Below are 16857 nucleotides of genomic sequence, written 5' to 3'. Positions count from 1 at the left end.
AGGGATTTTCCTTCTTCCCCTCGAGCTTGAATGCAACACGTTTGACGTCGGCCAAGGAGAGACTGACGTCAAACGTGTTGCATTCGAGCTCAAGAAGAACGAAATCCCCTCGAGCCACGATTCTGTCCGGCTGGAGGCGACGTCGTGTTGCCGCGTCGACCCACGGCAGAGAGGTGTGACAGATCCGGTCGAGGTGTGAGAGGACCGGGAGGTGCCGCATTGTAGGTCAAAGGGGACACGGCTGTGACGTCTTGGTGGGGCGTTTCGATGCCCTGTCGGCCCCGCAGCTGCTCCTTCAGCTGTCCCGGAAAAACAAGGGGAGGCGGGGGGGGGAGGGGGGGAGGGAGGGCAGAGATGACAATGAAGAAGGTGACCGTATCAAAACCAGGCGATGACTCAGAGGAGGGGAAAGAGGGTGTACTGTTTCCTCCCTCATGCGAGGATAAGATCAGAACACACACTCAGCCAGCATCACTTCGTGCACACCTGGACCCGTGTGAGGAGGAGGGAACGTGTGGAGGTGTTTTATTCACTGAATATTCATGGTGAATTTCACCTCTTTCCTCTAATAACAGCACTTTTTGAGAAAAATGACTGTATTAAACCTCCGTTTAGTCGATGCCCATTTGATCGATGGGCCTGTGGCGCAGTCAGGTCACAGCTATCGGTGGGAGGGACGTAGTATTGTCGGGTTTCCAATCCTCCGGCTCGCCCAAATATGGTCACTTCCTGCTCCAAACCGCTCCCGACTGGCAAGGTGGCGCCGGCCAGAGTCCGAACTCCGAGCTTCATAACGGCCGTTTCACACGGTGACGTCACTGCTGGTTGCCGCTTGGTTTCCATGTATTTTTCTTTCGATGTACATTTTTGGAAAGAAGGCATGACGCCCACCCCCCAAAAAAAATGTTGTATTCATGTTTTACCCATACCCAAGAATATCAGGGTTCTTGTGACCAAGATTTATGGTGCGAGGGACATTTTCCGGGCGACAGACTATACAATGGTGACATATCTTTTGCTATTTCTGATGCATTTTCTTGTTATCAGCCAACAACATTTGAGGCATTAAGAAACATTGTCAAGAGGCAAAAGGGAAAAAAAATTTAAAAAATCTTTTGTGTTAATGCAGCTGCAGTCGCCTCTTTTTTTTTTTTTTTTTTTTTTTTTTTTTTTTTTCAAATTCTTCCCACAGGACCACATGTGAATTAAACGAAACAGTTTGTTACTCATAAAACACATGAATTAATTAAAATGATTAAAGCTGAGCTTATATACGAGCACTCGCGCACAGTTGCTCTGATCCTTGTGGCTCATCAGCATTCTGATCTCCCTCCAGTTTTTACCCATTTTACCACTTGACATTTATGCCACACCGCCGCCGCCGCTCTCTGGGAGCAGGAATCACTTTTTCCATCCGGCGGCTACTTCACTGGAGGAGGATTAAGCCGGAGAAACGAGAGAGAGAACATGAATTTTGGACGAGTTTGGAGGCAGAGCAGATGTTCCCCCCGGGAGAGCAAATGTGAAGTGTTCAGACTGATCGGGATTGTTTTCCACACGAGTCGACCGTTTGTTAAAATGACAAAAAGTAGTCGCGGGCTTTAACACGTAGCCAACTTTTTTCTTCTTCTTTTTTTTTAAAGGCCGTAAAGCTTAATTTCACAATCTGCTTTCTAATAAAAGAAATGAGGTTTTACATGTCAACATCGGTTTCTGCCAAAAGTCCAACAAATGACATGAATCATTACTCCATTCACATTTCCTCTATTTTTCTTCTCCCTGGTTTGAAGTGACATCAGCTACTCTTTGATTATTGCTCATGTCGTCACATGTTTCGGAGAAATCTTGTTCTTAAGTAATGAAATGAAGTGATTTAAAACAACCGGGCCGATTAGTGTTGCCAACAAAGTCTTTCTGTTGTTCAACTCCAAAACCTTATTAAAGAGCTTTTAGACCGCAAATAGACACAACTCCACATTTACTAAGCTTTTAATAAATTTTTTTCTGGATTACAGCTCTCGTACGGGAAAAAAAAAAAAAAATCAAGTCCACATTCAGATCTCTTAAGAACAAAAATAACAAGGTAAATAACATTTTTATTGTGGCCTGAGACGGTAAATATATCTGTCCGGTATCGGTCTGACCCGGTTCGAGGTGTGTTCTCAGTCTCACCGGACGGAAAAGTCCCATTATGAATGGAAAACCAATGGAGCGCCTCTGGTTTTGGACGCTGCGGTCACCATTTAAAGCGGCTACAGGCCGATGAGAGGCAGCGTAATTGAAAGCAGCTCTAAACGGGGACGATATGACATCAGCCGAGCCCACAGTACAGAATGGGAGGATGTTTGGAGAGCGCTGGTGGAACAAGCCAAAAGTAGCATTTTGATCTTTCCATGTTTTTTGGTGTGTTAAAATGTCCTCGAGAATCTCACAGAATCATGATTTTGCTCATTATAAAGGTGTCGATCTCAGCGTCTCGTGTTTGTGCACTTTAATGCTGAAACAAACAGCTCGTTCTTCGTTCAACAGCTCAAAAAGTATCATTCTTTTTTTTTTTCTCGACTGTTGTCATCTCTCGAGCCTTTCTCTGACCCCGCCGTCTCTCTCCCCGTCAGGCCTCCCCCACCCGTTCGCCATCACGGTGTTCGAGGACAGCCTCTACTGGACCGACTGGCACACCAAGAGCATCAACAGCGCCAACAAGTTCACCGGCAAGAACCAGGAGATCATCCGCAACAAGCTGCACTTCCCCATGGACATCCACACCCTGCACCCGCAGAGGCAGCCCGCAGGTCGGTGCGCCGCTCGGTCGGAAACGCTGCGATCAGATCCAGCGCGTTTCGAGGTTTTACTGATAAAAAAAAAAAACAAAACAAAAAAAACAATCAGCTGGCAGCAGCTGCAAAAAAAGACCATTTCTTTCGAGAGAACTCGGTACGCTGTGTTTTTTTTTTTAACACGTATCAAAGATTGTTTTGTTTGTGTTCGATTTCATTCGATTTTTTTTTTCTTCTTTCATTGTCGTCAAAACCGCTGAAAGAAAACTTGAAATCGGACAACAATCAATAGCGTCACAAACGGAGGAGTTTAAAACGTTTGCGTTGCAACGAACAGCAGAAAGAAATGGCCGAAGTCCATTTAGAGAAAATTACATTTTTTTCTTTGATTGTATTTTTTTTTTTTTTTTGTGCGTCCAAAACATTTTTTTCTTTGCTGTGACACAAAAAGCAGTGAAAACAACACGGCGTGTAGACGAAAGGCAGCGCACGCTGTACGGTACCGCGCTTTATCTAGTCGGAAAAAAAACAACAACTCCATTTGTGCTGTGTTTCCAAATGACACACTTCATTCGGTACACTAACAAATAGTGCTCTTACTTGTGTAGTGCAGGACTTTTAACAGTAGTGGCGTTGTTTTGAATCGCACACCGCCGTTCTGCACCGAACGGAAATAACCTCCGGCATGTGAACACATCGGCGACCAAAAATATCTGCAGCTGTAATTATTTTACCCAGAAATCAACGTGTTTTCCGTTTAACACCCAATAAACACACTGATTCTTCTGTCCGGCAGCAGTAATGAAAAGGAAACTTTTGTGTGGTGTTCAGGACCAGCTGCAGCTTCCTCCCAACGCTTTAATTTGAAAATTATTTACGCCGGTTGGCCCCGCCCCCTTTCCTCCACATAGCCAAGATGGCGACCGTTTAGGGTGGAAAGTGTCCGGCATCTTCTTTTTTGGAAATGTTTTTTTTTTTTTTTTTTGAGTGCATCATCCCGGTACTTTTATGTTTGTGTACTTAACTGTGAACTCAGAATAATGAGCGTTAGTACGCCAGTACGCCATTTGGGACGCAGCATTGTTCTCCATTCATGAGACTTGGAGGCTCCTTATATGGTCATTTATTTACCCCACTTCTTTTTGGTTTTTTTTATATATTTATTTTTTTTAAGCTTGTAGCAGTAGAACGAGTTGTTGACAATAAAATGCTGGACGACAAAAACAAACAGAATTTCAACATTACTGTTCTGGAAGATGAGCTGGTTGAAACAACACACGCACACACGCACACACACACACACACACACACACGAAACGGGAACCCTTCTGTTTCACAGAAGTGAGAAGTTGTCTCAGATCGTCAGACGACAGGATGATTTGTTCCGCTGGTGTCGGACCCCGCGGTGAACTGGCCGGTCGAGATGTTTTCATCAGCGTGATAGCGAAAGCCCCGCGCTCTCCGCTAACAAACCCGTGTTGAGCTCGACCTCCGTCCAAGAGAAAGTTTTTGTTATCACGCTGATAAAATACTTGTAACAGTCCGACTCCGACGTGAACTGTGAGCTGCCTCTGTGCTGGCAGAAGGAGGTCGGGCTTTTTTTTTTTTTTTTCTGTTTTCGTTGGGTTTCAGTCAGTCATGTCGGTTCACGTCTCAGTGAAACTCTGCTGCAGCCGAACAAAGAAAAAGAGGCTTTAGAAATCAAGTCCAATCTACTCTGACTCGTAGAGAAACAGAAGAATGAAGCTCTGCAGTTTTGCTTCATTACAACTTCGACATTTTGGAAAGTTTGCTTATTTGCTTTGTTGCCAGGGGATAAATGAGATCGATCTGAAACTGGCGAGAGGATCTCTTTGGGTTTTAATAGATAGAAAAATCAAAATTACAATCACAACGTTTCTGAACTCATTGTTTACTGAGATGTGTGTGTGTGTGTGTGTGTGTGTGTGTGTGTGTGTGTGTGTGTGTGTGTGTGTGTGTGTGTGTGTGTGTGTGTGTGTGTGTGTGTGTGTGTGTCTCCTGCAGGTGGACGAAACCGCTGTGGCACCAACAACGGAGGCTGCAGCCACCTGTGTCTCCCTAGCAACAAGACGTTCACCTGCGCCTGTCCCACCGGCTTCAAGAAGGTCGACCACCACAACTGTGCCAACGGTCAGTTCCTCATCAGTTGTGTCATAACTGAGTGCATAGCATCCATGTTTTTTTTTTGTTTTTTTTACGTAACAGTAAATCCCAACACTAACTATTTCAGCCAGTTGTCGCAAATTACGGTATTTTTTAAAATGTATAAAAAAAACCACCTGCATTTGTTTAGGTCGTTTTTAGTGGTAATTACACCCGCAGACATGTTTGTGTCCTTTTTATAACCCGGATTAAATTGGATTGTGATTCTAAACAAAACATTCCTTACTTATGAACTGATCTACATTTTGTTTTTTTTACTACATTTTTGGTCTTCTACTTCTTTGACTGCAAAGTTTTACAGTCCGTGTTCAGAAGCCCAAATTGAAAAAGATAATCCTGGAACACGCATTTGATTTGATCAGCCAGGCAGTCGAGGTGTAGTCTGTCAGAGGAAACAAACTTTTAGTGGGAAAAAAAATGATTATGAAGCTTATATTACACGTAAAGTGAGCTCTTAATTAATAAAAGTTTAAAACGAGTTAGATTACACGTTACGGTTCAGTGCTGAACTCAAATTTGATGGTTTTAAAGAATCCCATTTTTTCTTTTTTTCACTAACTTGTAACAATTAAACTGCTTAAAATATAATTTAGACACTTACACAGACTGTAATAATTAAAACATCTACATTTTATTCTCTTTCTAGATAATTTTGTTAAAGGAAAGTTGTGATTTATAATATTAATCCTTCAGCTTGGTTGGATTGTTTCCCTGTAGTGCTGTTTTGTGTTCACCTGTTGACCCCACTGTTAAACCTAGAAGACTGACAGAAGACCTTTGGTCTTTAATCAGGTCTTGACAAGTTCCTGCTTTTTGCCCGAAGGACGGACATCCGACGAGTCAGCTTCGACACAGAGGACATGTCCGACGACGTCATCCCTCTGGCGGACGTGCGCAACGCCGTGGCGCTGGACTGGGACGCCAGAGACGGCTACGTCTACTGGACGGACGTCACCACCGACTCCATCAACAGAGCGCTGTGGAACGGCTCCAAGCAGGAGGTCAGTGACTCGCACAGGGCTGACTGAGCTCCCATCGTGTCTCATCCGTCCCACACTTAACAAGGAATCAGAGCGTCACAAGTGGAAGACAGAATCTTAAGTTTATACAATACTGCCATCTACTGGTGGACGGTGTGAAAGTGCAACAACGGTCCATGCTCTCGTCTTAAATTCAGTTCCACCTCCTCGATTTTACCACCAGACAGGAGAATAACCTGAAAATCAATCGCAATTTCAACAAACAAGAGCTGAAATCGTGGCAGGAAGAGCGTCTGAGGCCTCAAAAGTTCAATATGCTTCATGAGACTTCAAGGAAACGAGAAGAAAAGATTAAAATATTTAGCTGTCCCTTTTTTTTTGTGTGTCCCAGGTGGTGGTTGACACCAGTCTGGAGAGCCCAGCAGGTTTGGCAATCGACTGGGTGACCAACAAGCTCTACTGGACCGATGCTGGTAAACAGCCCCACGTCACATATCCTCATATGAATTATATTTCAAATGCGTTTTGGTTCAATCGCTTCAACCTGCCATGTTTTCTGCGTCAGGTACGGATCGTATCGAGGTTTCTAACGCCGACGGGAGCATGCGGACCGTCCTGATTTGGGAGAACCTAGACCGGCCCAGGGACATCGTCGTCGACCCGATCGGAGGGTGAGATTATTAAAGAAGGTTTTAAACAGGAACAGATCGACAAGGACACCACGCGGAACTGTAATTCATTTGGTTCTATCCTCCGCAGCTTCATGTACTGGACCGACTGGGGCGCCAACCCAAAGATCGAGCGGGCGGGAATGGACGCCTCCAGTCGCATCGTCATCATCTCGTCCAATCTGACGTGGCCCAACGGGCTCGCCATCGACTACGAGACCAAACGTCTGTACTGGGCCGACGCCGGCATGAAGACGATTGAGTTTGGCAACTTTGACGGTTCTGACCGACAGGTACGGGACGTTTTTTTACGATGTTCATTTTTATCCTCACAAAGTTTTCATTTGCATGCAGATTATTTTTGGGAGCAAGTATTTACATTTTTAGCAGTATTTTGATGAATTGGTTTCATTTAATTTGGAGTCGAGCCAGTTTAGGAACGTTTACGCATCCTCGGACCTCGACTGCTTCTTTCACGTACAGGTTTTGATCGGCAGCCAGCTGCCTCACCCCTTCGGCCTGACCGTGCACGAGGACAAGCTGTACTGGACAGACTGGCAGTCCAAGAGCATCCAGAGCGCTGACAAGCTCACCGGCTTGGGACGACACACGCTGGCTGAAAACCTGGAGAACCTCATGGATATTCACATGTTCCACCGCCAACGCGAGACAGGTGAGTGACAAACACCCGAGGCGCATAACGCTAATTTATGTCATCGCTGTCAATAATGTCAATCAAACACACACTCCTCCAAAAACCCGTCTCTTTGAAGGTTATTTTCGAATTAATGACGGGATTATTTCCAGATGGACCGCCAGAAAACTAAAAAGAAGGACAGAGTTTAGCGAACAACGCCAAAACAACTCATTGAGAAATTTTATTGACTCTGAATTTTATAAGACTAGTTTAGTAGAGATGTTCTACCATCTGTTGTGGCCAGTGCATTTTGTACTTCGCTGTGGTCTGCTGGGGGAGCAGCATTGGAGCCGGAGACACCAACAGACTTAACAAACTGGTGAAGAAGGCCGGCTCCATCATCGGCTGCAAACTGGACAGTCTGGAAAAGGTGGTGGAGAGGACGCTGAGGAAACTATTATCCATTTTGGATAATCCTGACCACCCTCTCCACCACCTGCTGCAGGGACAGAGGAGCACTTTCTCCAATAGACTCCTCCAGCACTGCTGTCACAAGGACAGATACAGAAGATCATTCCTGATACAGGAGATCATTCCTGATACAGGAGATCATTCCAGATACAGGAGATCATTCCAGATACAGGAGATCATTCCTGATACAGGAGATCATTCCAGATACAGGAGATCATTCCTGATACAGGAGATCATTCCAGATACAGGAGATCATTCCAGATACAGGAGATCATTCCTGATACAGGAGATCATTCCAGATACAGGAGATCATTCCTGATACAGGAGATCATTCCTGATACAGGAGATCATTCCAGATACAGGAGATCATTCCAGATACAGGAGATCATTCCTGATACAGGAGATCATTCCTGCCCACTGCAATACGACTGTTCAATAACTCACCTCTGGCAAAATCCATCACACAACAATAACACTGGTGTCTGTGTTTCTTGTTTGTTTAAATATAAATATATATATACTGTACTGTATATACTGTGCATTTTTATATTTAATATTTTTTACTGTTATTTTATTGCTTTCCTGTATATATAAATGCTGCTGTAGTGAAAAATGTTTTCCCCTTGGGGATTAATAAAGTAACTACCTACCTACCTACCTAATGGGAGTTTATGGAGACGGAGGCTTTCTGGAGCCGACCTCTAGTGGCACTCGGTGGTATTGCAGCTTAAGGCGCTTCAGCATCAGCCTTATTTTTCAGCCCCAGAAGCTACGTCCACTTTTATATACAGTCACTGGTCAAAAACCTCATTAGTTTTTTTTTTTTTTTTTTTCCCATGTGGAAATAATCCTGTAATTTATGGGCATTTACAAACATGTCTTTACACTTACGGACCACATTTTATGATTTGTTTTGGACAAAGGAAACAAAATCTCCTGGTCTGATTCGTGCTGCCTTTTTACTCTGAGCTCAGATCTCTGCTGACACCGACGGGTAAACCGAACCCTCATCATTGCTTGAGAGGGCAGAGCCTCGGGAGCTCCTACCAGGCAGAAACCTCACTGATGTGTGTGGGGCTCTATCGTGCATCCCAGAAGGCTTTTCGCTGTTTGTATCTGTAACGTTATGTGTGTGTGTGTGTGTGTGTGTGTGTGTGTGTGTGTGTGTGTGTGTGTGTGTGTGTGTGTGTGTGTGTGTTTTATTTTTTGTTGTTTGCCCCAGTTTCTCCCAAACCGCTCCGGTTCTTTGGCTCTGAGCTGAAAAGTAGGACGGGTTGGTGAACTTGAGTCTGTTTGTGTCTTCCCTCTGTACAGTGCGTAACCCGTGTGCGGTGAATAATGGAGGCTGCAGCCACCTCTGCCTGCTGGCGCCCGCTCCCAAAGCCTCCAGCTGCGCCTGTCCCACCGGGATCAACCTGCAGTCGGACGGAAAGACCTGCACGCCCGGTACGAAAGGAAACGATCTCTGGTTACAGTTCAGAAACATCTGACCCGAAAAGAAAATTACAGAGCGAGACGTCGCACAGCAGTTTTTTTTTTTTTGTTTTTTTTTTTTTACATTAATGCCGCATTCAGTGAGGATACATATTTACAAACAAATGCAGAAATCATATTAAAAAAAAAAAAAAAGATTCTCCTTAAGATCTGTCCTCATAATTACATACCATTCTTACATGACATTAATATCTCAAAAGTAAATAAAAAGAAAGGAGAACAATAATAGTGACAAAATCCTTGAAAAAAAATTGGTTTGTAAGTCTTCGAGTAAAAGGAGCTTCTGATTCTAGAAAGATGCTAAAAAGCATGAAAGCCCGCTTTGTTTTCTGCCAGGAAGCTGATGTGTGTGTGTGTGTGTGTGTGTGTGTGTGTGTGTGTGTGTGTGTGTGTGTGTGTGTGTGTGTGTGTGTGTGTGTGTGTGTGTGTGTGTGTGCAGGGATGAGCAGCTTCCTGATCTTTGCGCGGAGGACGGACATCAGGATGGTCTCTCTGGACATCCCTTACTTCGCCGATGTGGTTTTGGCCGTCAACAGCTCCATGAAGAACACCATCGCCATCGGTGTCGACCCCAAAGGAGGTTTGTGTGTCAGATTTTGGAAAAAAAAAAAAAAAAAAAAAAAACTTGTTTCCATTGGATAATGTAGAAATGGAGTCCTTACGTGTGTGTGTGTGTGTGTGTGTGTGTGTGTGTGTGTGTGTGTGTGTGTGTGTGTGTGTGTGTGTGTGTGTGTGTGTGTGTGTGTGTGTGTGTGTGTGTGTGTGTGTGTGTGTTGCAGGAAAAGTCTACTGGTCTGACAGCACGCTGAAGAAAATCAGCAGAGCCAACATCAACGGATCAGCGCAGGAAGACATCGTATCTACAGGTTGAGGACGACGTCTAACACCTCACTGCACCGTGCGGTTCGATTGCACTCTGTCGTCGTGACGTGACTCCGTCTCTCTCGTCTCTCGTCTCTCTCTGCAGGGTTGGTGACGACCGACGGTCTCGCCGTGGACGCAGTCGGCAGGAAGATCTACTGGACGGACACGGGAACCAACCGCATCGAGGCCGCCAACCTGGACGGCTCCATGAGGAAAGTTCTGGTCTGGCAAAACCTGGACAGCCCTCGAGCGATCGCCCTCTACAACGAGATGGGGTGAGGCTCCGGGAGCTTCGCCACATTCGTTTGATGCATTCGCTCTCATGCTTCCTGGGGTCTGACCTGTTGAGCTGCGCCTCCTCCCTACCCTCTCTCTCCTCCAGCTACATGTACTGGACGGACTGGGGCGAGCACGCCAAGCTGGAGCGCTCGGCGATGGACGGATCCGACCGCGTGGTCCTCATCAGCAACAACCTGGGCTGGCCCAACGGCCTGGCCATCGACGCCGCCGGCTCGCAGCTACTGTGGGCGGACGCTCACACCGAGGTCAGCGGACGACTCCTCCGTGACCTTTGACCTCACAAATCATAAACTGTAAAGAGGACAGAAGTCATGTTGAAGGACAAAGAAATAATGATAATTATAACCTCTGTTTAGATTTTTTTTTTTTTTTTTTTTTTACAACAATCGCTTCAGAAAACACACGAAGACATAAAAACAATAAAAAGAGGATTTTGAACATTAAACGAAAAAGCAGTTTGATGCAGGACGATGCTTCAGTGGAAATCCGTAATTTGAGAATTGTGAATTCGAGATTTAAAGCAGCAGGAGGCAAGTTGAACTTCCACATTTTAAAGCCGTCGACCTCTTTCTCTGCCCAAAATGACCTCGGAGTGGCTGTGATTGGACAGTTATGTGCTACCTAACCCTGATTGGTTGTTTGATTCAGACCGCGCCCAGTTTTTTTTTTTTTTTATAAAATACTAAATACAAAGAGACGGGTGCTCACAGACACATTTTGTGGGATGAACCCTTCAATTAAATATTATTAGTGACATGCACTGGTCAAATTATACAAATTAGAATGAAATAATTTTGCCACGTGCACCTTTTTAAAGGGTTAACGGCTCAAAACTGAATTGGCCGAAATTGTCGCGAAGTCCTGCCAGCCAACTTATCGCTCATCTGTCCGGGTCCTCCGCAGCGTATCGAGGCGGCCGACCTGAACGGACAGAACCGCCACACCCTCGTGACTCCGGTCCAGCACCCGTACGGTTTGACCCTGCTGGGCTCCCACATCTACTGGACCGACTGGCAGAGCCGGAGCATCCAGCGAGCCGACAAGAACACCGGCACCAACACCATCACGGTGCGAGCCAACCTGCCGGGCCTCATGGACATCCAGGCGGTGGACAGGGAGAGGCCGCTGGGTGAGTCTGAGGACAGGAAGTGGAGTTTATGTCCCACGAGGTGAACTGGAGATGAAGGTTCAGGAGAAGTTGTGTGTTAACGGAAATTACCGTCACGTTATTCGAATGCGGAGAAAATCTGGAGGGTGTTTCGTGTACGTTATAGATTTGTTTCTTCACGGTCGTGTCGTATGTTTCTTAGAGAAAATCTTGATTGCTGCGTGTCCCTCCGTCCGCGTCCTCTCCAGGGTTCAACAAGTGCGGCCGGAGGAACGGCGGTTGCACCCACCTGTGCCTGCCTCGTCCCAACGGCACCTCCTGCGCCTGCCCCACCGGCATCCTGCTGAAGGGAGACGGCAGGTCGTGCGACGACTCCCCGGAGACGTACCTGCTCTTCTCCAACCGCGTCAGCGTGCGGCGGATCTCCCTGGACACCAACGACCACAGCGACGTGCACGTCGCCGTGCCCGAGCTGCACAACGTCATCTCGCTGGACTACGACAGCGTGGACGGGAAACTTTACTACACCGACGTCACGCTGGATGTCATCAGGTTGCAAACGCATGAAAACGTTATTTATCTTTTCGACTTAACTGCAGTCATTTTTATGATTATTATTATTATTATTATTATTATTACTGGGGCTGTTTGGGTGTCTATCGTCCAGAAATACTTTCAGAAATACACCAAATAATTTAAACAAAAGTACAGATTCAGATTAGAGTTTGGGCAGAAATGTCAATTGTTATTTACATTTTTTTGGAGAAACCAAAAAAAGAGACTAAAAACACGTCAGTGCTACTTTGAGAAACCCGTTCCTTTTAAATAAAAAAAGATTCAAATACATCTAAGAGGTAACAATAACAATAAACTTTATTTGTGTAGCACGTCATACAAGAAATGCAGCTCAAAGTGCTTTACAGCAACAAAATTACAGGCTTTCACATAACAAACATAAAAAGGAAGATTTAAAAATAAAATGCTTAAGAACAGATACAAAAATTTATGAAATTAAACACAAGAGAAAAATGTGTATAAAAATATCCAATAAATCAATATGCATTTTAAAGGCCCGGTCGTGCAAAGTGCAGAACTTCAGGAGTAGTTAGTTAAAGGCTAAAGTAAAGAGATTAAAAGATTAAAATAGTGTCTATAAGTATGTGTATTATATGTGTATTAGGGACGAGCGAATACACTGTTACCTATATCTGCATCCTTTAAACTAACTAAATGATCTGTGTACCTATCTGTACTCGGATGGGGCGGGGCTTGATCTGGAAGTGGGCGGGGCTTAGACCAGAAGTGGGTGGGAAGTAACCAAAGTTTTTCATTTAAACCTGAGATTAATATGGATTGCTCAGAAATTGCTAAATATATTATTTATTATGCAATATTATAGTATTTAATAGTAACATAACCATAAAATAATAAATAAAAGGTAAGTTCATAGTTTTACCTGTATAATCAGGATCATTTTACATTCTTCCAATCAAGTAGTCCTTTAACATTTTTCTTTGTTCTTTAGACGTGCAAACCTGGATGGCAGCGGCATGGAGACGGTGATCAGCCAAGGCCTGAAGACCACAGACGGGCTGGCTGTGGACTGGGTGTCCAGAAACATGTACTGGACTGACACCGGCCGCAACACCATCGAGGTGGCCCGTCTGGATGGAACCAGCCGCAAAGTCCTGGTCAACAACAGTCTGGACGAACCGCGAGCCATCGCGGTGTTCCCCAGCAAAGGGTGAGAGAACGAGGCTTCGGCCGCAAATTCAAATTTTAGGGTCCAGACTCAAAAAAGAAAAAAGTTCATGAAGCTTACAGGGTTTTTTTTCAGGTTTTTTTAATATTTTTTTTTGTCGTACAATAGAAAGTCTCCTCATCAGTTCAGCCTTGTCTCTGCAGGTTCCTGTTCTGGACCGACTGGGGCCACATCGCAAAGATCGAGCGATCTCACCTGGACGGCTCGGACCGAAAGGTTCTGATCAACACCGACCTCGGGTGGCCCAACGGGCTCACGCTGGACTACGACACGCGAAGGTCAGAGGGAGAAGCACGTCTGAGATACCTGGACGGCTTTTATTTTTCCACGCGGGAGCCTCGTAAATTAAATTAGACGCTATGAAAGTTTAATCAGTTAACGGTCCCTGATTGTACAACAGCTTATTTTGTTTTTGTGATTGATGTGACCAAAATATTTTTGATTTTGCCGCCGATTTTCTCAAAAATTGCGATGTCATTTGCGAAGTGAGTTTTTTAACGTAAAATTGCGGGAATTTCGGAAAAAAAAAACTGTCGAGAAAGAAAATTAGTAATTTTTTGATAAGCACGACCTGATGAAGGGATAAATATGTAATCACTTCCTTCGATAGTAAGCATTTAATTAGAACATTTAAACCCGTAAGACAATTATATCACATACAGAAAGAAATCAGCACACTTTAAAAACAGCTGTTGTTTTGTTTTTTTTCCTTCCAATCTTTTTGCTCCACGCTCTAGTCCAGCAGGTGGCGGTAACGTACCTCTACGTGTGTCTGCCAACAATATTTTTGTTGCTAAAGCGAGTTGTTTGAAAAAGACGTACTTTATGCCGCCGATACTTTCAGCACGGCTTCAGCTGACGACATTAGTTGCAGAAAAAAATAAAATAATTTTTTATTAATTGTTAATTATTTTGATCGCGAGATTGCGAAATGTCCCTGTAGATACCCGAGGTGATGCGGTCAGAATTCACGTATATCCGCGCTGTATTCCCTGCAGGATCTTCTGGGTCGACGCCCACCTGGACCGGATCGAGAGCTCGGACCTGAACGGCAAACTGCGTCAGGTCCTCGTCAGTCCCGTGTCCCACCCGTTCGCCCTCACGCAGGTACCCCCCCCCCCCCCCGCCCGACCCCCCTTCCTCCTCCCGGCTGCCTCCTCCCACTCACCTGCTCTCTCTCACTCATCGGCTCACCGTGTGTGACTCCCACTGGTCGTCGTTTCCTCTCCGTCCTCCTCCAGCTCCTTCATACTGAACCCATTCGACTTAACCATTTCTTCTACTTCCCTTCCACTCTCTGACCCTCATTTTTCTTCCTCCCCTCTGCCCCCCTCCCCCTCCCTCTTTTTCTTCCTCTCTGGCCCCCTGCTCCTTGTCCGTGGTTTTTTTTCCCCCCCTCTCCTCTCTTTCTTCTCCCTCGTTTCCCCAGTTGAAGCCGGTGTCCTCCCCTCTAACCCCTTTCTCCCGACTCTCGCAGCAAGACCGCTGGATCTACTGGACGGACTGGCAGACTAAGTCCATCCAGCGGGTGGACAAGCACACGGGCCGCAACAAGGAAACCGTGCTGCCCAACGTGGAGGGCCTCATGGACATTATAGTGGTGTCGCCTCACCGGCAGACAGGTAAGGAGGTGAACGCCGTCCCGACACGGGAGACGGCGAAGACCCCTCTCTCCCTCTTTATCAGCGTTTCTGTGGGAAGCACCGACGAGCGAAGGGCGTCGGCCGGTCGAGCGCCGAGTCAGCGGAGGCCGACTTGGACGTATGAAAAATATTCACAGCGGGGACGTCTTTCAATAAAATCGCTGACAGAGATAAGGGACCTGTTCTCAGGCCCTGGAAAAAAAGAAATCTGATTCCAGTCACTTTGATGTTAATGAGCTAACCGTGATTGATTTTGACCGAGCATGTTGAATGTCATCTGATACATGGGAAAAAAAAAAAAAATGATTTTGGTTGCCGAGAAGGTTGAATCGCGTTTAACGCGGCGTCAAACGGCATCACGGTTGTCCTCAAGAAGGCCCGAAGAAGGACCTCCGCTCTTCAGCGTCGCGGTGTCGTCACTTGACGCCGGTCAAAATAAAATCTCGTTGTTCTCTCTTTAATAAAAACACACCAACCACAGGAGGAAACGCTTTTTTAAATTTTTTTTTATATAAAGCGCTCAGATTGTCTGGCGCCCGTCGTGAACGTCCGCTCCCTCCTTCTCGTTAAGGTACCAACCTCTGTGGGATGAACAACGGCGGCTGCACTCACCTCTGCTTCGCCAAGACCAACAGTTTTGTGTGCGCCTGTCCCGACGAACCCGACGGCCGACCCTGCTCCACCAGTAAGTGGAGTTTCTACTTTACGGTCGATCGTGCTGACTTTTAGTTGTTTTTGTTTTTTATCTTCAACTATTGAAGAAGTCGAAAGCCTGAACTTTAAGTGGGTTTGTATTTGCAACATGTATCCCAGGGTTAGGGAAATATACTAATTGTGGTTAAATGCAGGCTACTGCGACTTTGTTCCTGCGCTCGTAACGTCTTACCTTCGTGTTGTGCCAGTTTCCGGTTACATCCCCACCGCTCCCGCCGGAGGACCCAGCAGCACCCCCGTCCCCAACAAGATCCCCAAAGCTCCGACGGACACTCCTCACAGAGGACCCTCGCTGGTCAAGTACGTCTCGTTTGCTCGCCGCTGACGTCGCTTCCGCTGCGCCGCAGCAAAACCAAACATCACTTATGACTTACCTCTGTCCGTTGCGCGTCGGCATCGCCGCTGGAAGATCTGACGCAAATGGCGACGCGTTGTGTGATGTTCTGCTACTTTGTAAGAAATAGTTTATCCATCGAAAACAAAATACTCCGAAGAGTCTGGAGATATTTCGTCATCCTTTAAAGGAAAAGTAGAAAAAAAGAAAAACACAAAGAGTTATTTAAAAAGCAGTAAAGTCACTAAAAGTTGACCACACAGAGTTATCTTGAGAGAAAAGGAAAAAAAACGACATCGGTGGTTTAACTAATGTTCAGTCCCTTGTGTGTGTGTATATATATATATATTATATATATAGTATTGTATTTATTTTCTCTTTCTTTTTCTTTTTTTTTTTTTTTTTACAGCTGCACTGACAAGAACCTGAACATAGAGGGCTGCATGAACACGGTGGTGACGGCTCCTCACGGTCAGCACGCAGAAACCGTCTCCTCGGCAGTTCACGCGCCGGCTTTTAGTCTTAAAGGAACACTCTTGACATTTAGGAAGTTTCAAATCCGCGAGAGAAAAGCAACGCATTTATTTTACTCGCATGTGCCGTGTACAGAAATGGGTCACGGTTGTGTTGATATTAGTTGGGCTCAAAGGCCGGAAGAGTTGTTTTGGAGGGTTTTCACCTCTTGGTGGAGCCGTTTCACTGCGTTTCCAGTTTAGATTTGGCGACGCTCGTTGGGAGTTTCAGTAATTAGCGGTTTCTAACATGTAAATATCATTCGCATCAACATACAAGTAATCATGATAGGGAAACAGTTTTTTTTTTTTGAAAGCTCTGATATTTCTGTGCCTGAAAAAGCCAAGCTGATTAAATGCTAATTAAATTACGGCAATTATAAACCTTTTACGTGTAGCGCTTTTAAAA

General features: G+C 45.5%; 1 protein-coding gene across 3 annotated transcripts in view; it reads left to right on the top strand.

The window, feature by feature from the left end:
* lrp4 (low density lipoprotein receptor-related protein 4) overlaps positions 1-16857 on the top strand; it is a 110544-nt gene that overhangs the window by 90021 nt on the left and 3666 nt on the right. For 2 of the 3 annotated variants that reach the window (XM_069705418.1, XM_069705420.1), the window contains exons 15-35: positions 2616-2792; positions 4803-4928; positions 5754-5962; positions 6333-6414; positions 6507-6612; positions 6701-6902; positions 7093-7282; positions 9032-9163; positions 9651-9791; positions 9991-10077; positions 10179-10350; positions 10458-10620; positions 11279-11504; positions 11732-12035; positions 13009-13227; positions 13389-13523; positions 14244-14352; positions 14675-14867; positions 15460-15573; positions 15791-15902; positions 16346-16407. In XM_069705418.1, the coding sequence (XP_069561519.1) occupies positions 2616-2792; positions 4803-4928; positions 5754-5962; positions 6333-6414; positions 6507-6612; positions 6701-6902; positions 7093-7282; positions 9032-9163; positions 9651-9791; positions 9991-10077; positions 10179-10350; positions 10458-10620; positions 11279-11504; positions 11732-12035; positions 13009-13227; positions 13389-13523; positions 14244-14352; positions 14675-14867; positions 15460-15573; positions 15791-15902; positions 16346-16407 (3261 nt within the window). The remainder of the gene's footprint in view (positions 1-2615; positions 2793-4802; positions 4929-5753; positions 5963-6332; positions 6415-6506; positions 6613-6700; positions 6903-7092; positions 7283-9031; positions 9164-9650; positions 9792-9990; positions 10078-10178; positions 10351-10457; positions 10621-11278; positions 11505-11731; positions 12036-13008; positions 13228-13388; positions 13524-14243; positions 14353-14674; positions 14868-15459; positions 15574-15790; positions 15903-16345; positions 16408-16857) is intronic. The other variant, XM_069705419.1, reaches the window with a different exon arrangement.

Source organism: Brachyistius frenatus, unplaced genomic scaffold, assembly GCF_029030835.1.
Source record: "Brachyistius frenatus isolate BFR_SWC_R1_liver_20210118 unplaced genomic scaffold, ASM2903083v1 Contig_56, whole genome shotgun sequence".
Classification (NCBI taxonomy): domain Eukaryota; kingdom Metazoa; phylum Chordata; class Actinopteri; family Embiotocidae; genus Brachyistius; species Brachyistius frenatus.
This window is presented reverse-complemented; position numbering and strand designations above follow the sequence as displayed.